The 5,127-nt window shown below is 45.7% G+C and overlaps 1 protein-coding gene across 1 annotated transcript in view; it reads left to right on the forward strand.

The window, feature by feature from the left end:
- T265_11188 (hypothetical protein) overlaps positions 1–1,132 on the forward strand; it is a gene marked incomplete at both ends in the record, with an annotated part of 24,616 nt that extends 23,484 nt beyond the window's left edge. Inside the window, one exon of the mRNA XM_009177783.1 lies at positions 1,082–1,132. Coding sequence (XP_009176047.1) covers positions 1,082–1,132 — 51 coding nt within the window. The remainder of the gene's footprint in view (positions 1–1,081) is intronic.
- Positions 1,133–5,127: the final 3,995 nt, after the last annotated feature.

Raw genomic sequence — 5,127 nt, forward strand, 5'->3', positions numbered from 1 at the left:
CGTAGAAGAGACTTTAATTTATTAGGAAATAGGCTTGACTCTGTACGTAATTTTCATGAGGTTGTTTTTTGTCGCGCTGGGTCTCGAAACATCAACTGAATTATTGTGAGCTACTTACAATTCTTGATTAGGTGAATAAGTAAGTCGATTTGGTTTTCAGTTTCGGACGATACCTAGTTTTCAAAAATTACCGTAACTACATCGGTGACTGTGGTGAGATAAGTTATCGCAATTCCCTTTCTGTGCTAATTTATTTCTTGTGGTGTTGGGTTAGTTACGCACCACTGGAGATGTGCTCCCGCTATCATTTATGTGGCAATTAATATTGGAGAACATCATGTTGCAATGTGGCAACGCAATAAAAACAACCTTACTTGTGAAATCACAATGTTTATTCGTACATCTGACTCCCTTTAAATTGGCGTGAGCTTCGCACCATTTGACGTCATCCTCTCTCCTGCTCCATACATTATACAGTGCTTCGGCAGTGAAACGGCAGACAAAGTTCAGTGACTTGCTAAACTTCGGTGATGAGGTGAACTAAGAACCTTTGTGAATATGGAAAAATGTTTGATTGGAAGGACTTGTTCCGACCAAAGTCTACATTTATGCTACCTTTAAAAAACGCGTATAGGTTATTTTCACCGCATTCCCTCATCCGCTTAGAAAATTCAAGATTGCGTATCGTATCGTTCAAAAGTATGCTCAGTAAATTGATAATGTGATTGTTTGTTTACTTCTCAGAAGACGCTGCGTTCTACGCTGATATGAAACAGAACAGCATGAACGTAACCACATTACAGGATAAGCGAGATCTTATATATTTCAGAAGGGCTTGGTAAATAATCGGTAGTTTTTAGTTGGGCAACGTTTCGCTTTTGACACAAATGAGCGGATCACCAAATCGAGTCCAAGTGAGCAGGTCGCCAAGTTAGCCGGGCTATAAAACAGGTGTGTTGTCTGTGATTGCTAAAATCTTACTTTAGTGGATTGGATGAGTTTCAAATAAATTCTGATCGAGTTTGGTTCGTTAGTGCTTCTCTTCACGGTGTCACTGGCATATTTTCCTTGGTCTTTATAGGGTTGTGAGTTGGCGACAATTAATCTGTGCGGGCGGGTTCAGGTCATGTGAAATTCAGTCGGTGAGTTCTCTTCCTTCTGATGTCCGCACACCAAAAGCTGTCAGCTTTGCCGATCGAAAACCGTTCTCCACGCGCTTGCCAGTACCACGTTTTCTATTCTGTTAACACTGGGATGCGTGCGATTTCTACTGCGTCGGCTATCAATCTCCGCGTCGTGGACCATGGTCCTCGCCACAACATCTCAACATTCTCTGAATATGTTTGTGTACCGTATCCAGTGCGTCTTTCGCAACTGCCGAGGCTTTCGGTGACGCTTGATATTCATCTGCGCTTCTCGGTGGCCTGTTTCTTTTTCTACTGTGCTCTGCGTATCAGCTGTGGTCATGTGTTGAACGGCTCCGCGAGTGACCACTTCTGAGGTGTAAGTTTGGCAACTCAATGAAAATTTCATTCCTCAGAGATGTAAATGAAGACAATTCAAACTGAAAATGTGAGAATTACTGTATCGCAGTTTCATCTTGTTTGGGAAACGACAACTAGTTTTGACGGGAGCCACAAAAATTGAAAAAACAGTGATTGGTTGGCAAGCGTTTTCAGCAAATGTACCCGTAATATATTACGCATTAAACACAGCGTATTGTCCCAAATGCGCCTTTGTCCTGACTTGGTCGACCAACAGCTGCTCTATAAGCCGATAAAATTCTCAGATTTGCTCCATGTGGTCATTTTATTTCTGGTAAAATGTGACACAAAGATCCACAATTCCTAGTCAAGGATGACGAATTTACTAACCTGTCCTCAGTTTTATAATCAAATGCCTACAAATCCAGTCAGCGTCGGTAAAGATTTGGTATGACCATCGCAAATGTTTCTACCTCGGACAATACCTTCGACTGCGTGGAGGTCAAATTTCACCAATTTTTGTGCAATATGACATACCTGCAGATGTTCATGTGTAATAAAAATAATAAATATAAGTCAGCCATTCAGATGTTGTACAGTGACACCCAAAGTAGTACTAGGGTGGAGATACTGTCTAATTCAACGCAGGAGCAGCCGAAATGCCGTAGCAGTTCGTTTCAAGAATAATTATACATATTTAAATGTGTATCAACCAAGTGGCTAACCGCCTCCACAATCAATTGGTCAGTTCCTGTTGCCAACCGTTGGAATCCGGTCGTCCCTACTGTTAGACACTGGTGATATCATCGATTCTTTCTCTAGGGTGCTCGTATGTTAGTGGTACATCAAAAGAAGGATGGTTTTCCGTGAGCACCGTGATAATTGCAATGGTGCCTGAGATAATGAAATGATGAAGGAGAACAAGTACCGGACAGCTTCATAGTGGTTCAGACGCCCTTGATACCGTGCCTTCTCAAATCCCGTGTAACGCTTGAACCGGCCAACGCACTCAACTCCTCATGACATTCAGCGGGAAGAAGGAGAGCGGAAAGAGTACCTTGAAGAAGGGTAGCAAACAACTGTCAAACTGACTCACTTGGAGATGTAGATTGACAAACTTTCGACCGAACCTCAACGTACCGTCATTCAAATCAACATCTAAATAGCCCCATACGTCATTCATTCTAGACAGCGGATCCTTCTTAGCGGCCGGACGATGACGAAACTGGATGCGGGCAGAAGATGTGCTTGGAAGCTGAGCTGGGCCTCCGCGATAGCAGTCCTAGCAGAGGAGTTCGGCAAACCGGCCGAATACACTTGTGTCAAAGTATGGCGCAATCAAGCTTGGCGGTTATCCATGTGCTGCGGTGAGGCTGGTCTCCAGATAAATCAAGCCCAAAACACAGCTCGCGCGAGGTTCGGTAACACAGCTGGGTCATACATTGGGTCACGGAGATGTAAGCCCATTGCCAGAAAATTGGCAAATATCAAGGAATGTGCTGTTCCCATTCAAAGCCCTCCATCCGGCAGTTTCTTGGACGAGCAGTGTATTAGGGCCGGAGAGATGTCCTCTGTTGCAACGCACGCTGGTGATCGCGGTATCGACGCTAACGTAAAGCAGCGGAATGGAGTTGTCGAATATGTCAGTCGTGTCCTGACTAACGCTGAACAGAAGTACTCGACCATGAAGAAAGTGTGTTTAGCGAGCGTCTGGGACCTGTAGAAATGGGGCTTTGACAAAAATTTCATGTAGAAACCGATTCCAACATCCTGGAGTGGATAGGCACCACCAGAGATCCTCGAAAAAGCTCGCTTGCTGTGCACTACGATTGCAAGAGTGCAACATCAGAATGAAACACGTGCCAAGGAACGAAACGATTTGCCTGATTGGCTGTCAAGATCAGAGGTTGAAGATTCGATCCTCAGGGTCCTGATTAGAGTCACTGTCCTCGTCGTCGAACTGGATCCCGGAAGGTTGGTGTAAATCAAACGGCACGGTCTTGTTTTACAAATGGATGCAACCGCTTCTTTAGATGGAAGGAGTTTGAGAACGGAGAGTGAGACAAGGAATTGGAAGCGCTCCATAGTCACACTGACTGGGTGAGTCCGAATGAAGTTGACACTGATTCGGATGTTGTGCTACCCGTGATAATTAGCGTTTTGAGACGGAAGTTTATCGTCGAATGCCATGGGATGTCATATACTTTGGCAGAGGGCCTACTGGCCCGGGGTGAGAATAGAGGTGGTTGATTATTTGGTGTAAGCGATGCCAGATGATGAGGGGTTACATGACAGGGGCAATCCACCCCATGGGACGTATTGCTGTCCCAGGAAGCGGCGAGTTGTAATCAGTGGACGCCACGGGTCCTTTCTCAGTGACCCCAAGCTGGGATCAATACATCGTGACAATGACAGAACACCTGGAACAGACCTCGATGCGTATTGATGGTGAGGAGTTCTCGATATTCTCCATCAACTTCAAACTGGAGGTACGCATCGTCCAAGTTAACCTTCGCGAAACATTTACCTTCATTCAGTTTCGCGAACTAATCGTCTGGAACAGTCAAAGCTTGTGGATGGTTATCCAGAGCCGCCTTGAGACAGGTGTAGAAATCTGCGCACAACCGGATCGTCCCATTAGCCCTCTTCACCAACAAGAAAGGCGCGGCCCAGGTAGAGTAATTGGTCGGTTGGAGAACACACGCCTTCTGAAGTCGGCCCGGTTCTTGTTCGACGATAGCCAAGACTGCATACGGCACTGGATGTTGCGCCTGAAGACTGGTTTGGCACCAGGGAGGAGGCACAGTCTGGCATTTGTCTTTGTACACCGCACAAGCTCGTCAATGAATGCATCTGCATAAGGTTGTAGGAGGTGCTCAACTGAATGCTTTGGCAAATGGGTTTGTTCGGGGGCAACTTTGGATGCTGCGTGCATGCGGTTGCAAATAGAATTGATTGGTTTTTCCAGCAAATTTAGATTTTAAATCTAATCTAGCCCAATTAGATCGAATTTGTGGCCTGAGGTCAGGCAGCAGGTTGCTTGCGCCTTCAAGTCATTGAAGCAAATGAGACAGTCAAGCTCGCCGGTCAACTTCAGTTTACCACCGGAAGCATTACGGGTCCAGTGTTCAGTGGGGTTCACCTGTGGCTTACCGATTCGTTTCCAGGTTCGTACATTGAGCAGTGTGATATCGGAGCTCGCATCGAGCTGCAAACGAACTGGTATGTTGTTGATACGAACGGTCACGAACTTTTTTCAGCAAGTATAATTAACTTTGAATGTCGCAGTCACCGAGTTGGACCGCGATTTGTGGGCTGCCCGGTGGTGTGCATGTGGCGGAAGTCTTTGAGATCCACATAAATCTTCTTTGTGGCCACGACGACTGCACCTGGAACATTGGTGACACCTGAACCGGCAATAACGAGCAAAATGCCACTCACCGCAATGTTGAAGATTTATCCTGTCTTCGATCGAGCTCTTTGTCAGATTTCCTAGGCGCGCTGGATTTGATTAACTGTACACAACTGATTGAAGACATAGGTAACCGACCGATCATAGGCGTATTGAGTTTCAGGTGGATGTAGCGTTGGCATTCACCGGTAAGATTCTGCAACGTCATTTCGGCATCCTGTTCAGTTCTGT

This window comes from Opisthorchis viverrini, assembly GCF_000715545.1.
Source record: "Opisthorchis viverrini unplaced genomic scaffold opera_v5_463, whole genome shotgun sequence".
NCBI classification, from domain to species: Eukaryota; Metazoa; Platyhelminthes; class Trematoda; order Opisthorchiida; family Opisthorchiidae; genus Opisthorchis; species Opisthorchis viverrini.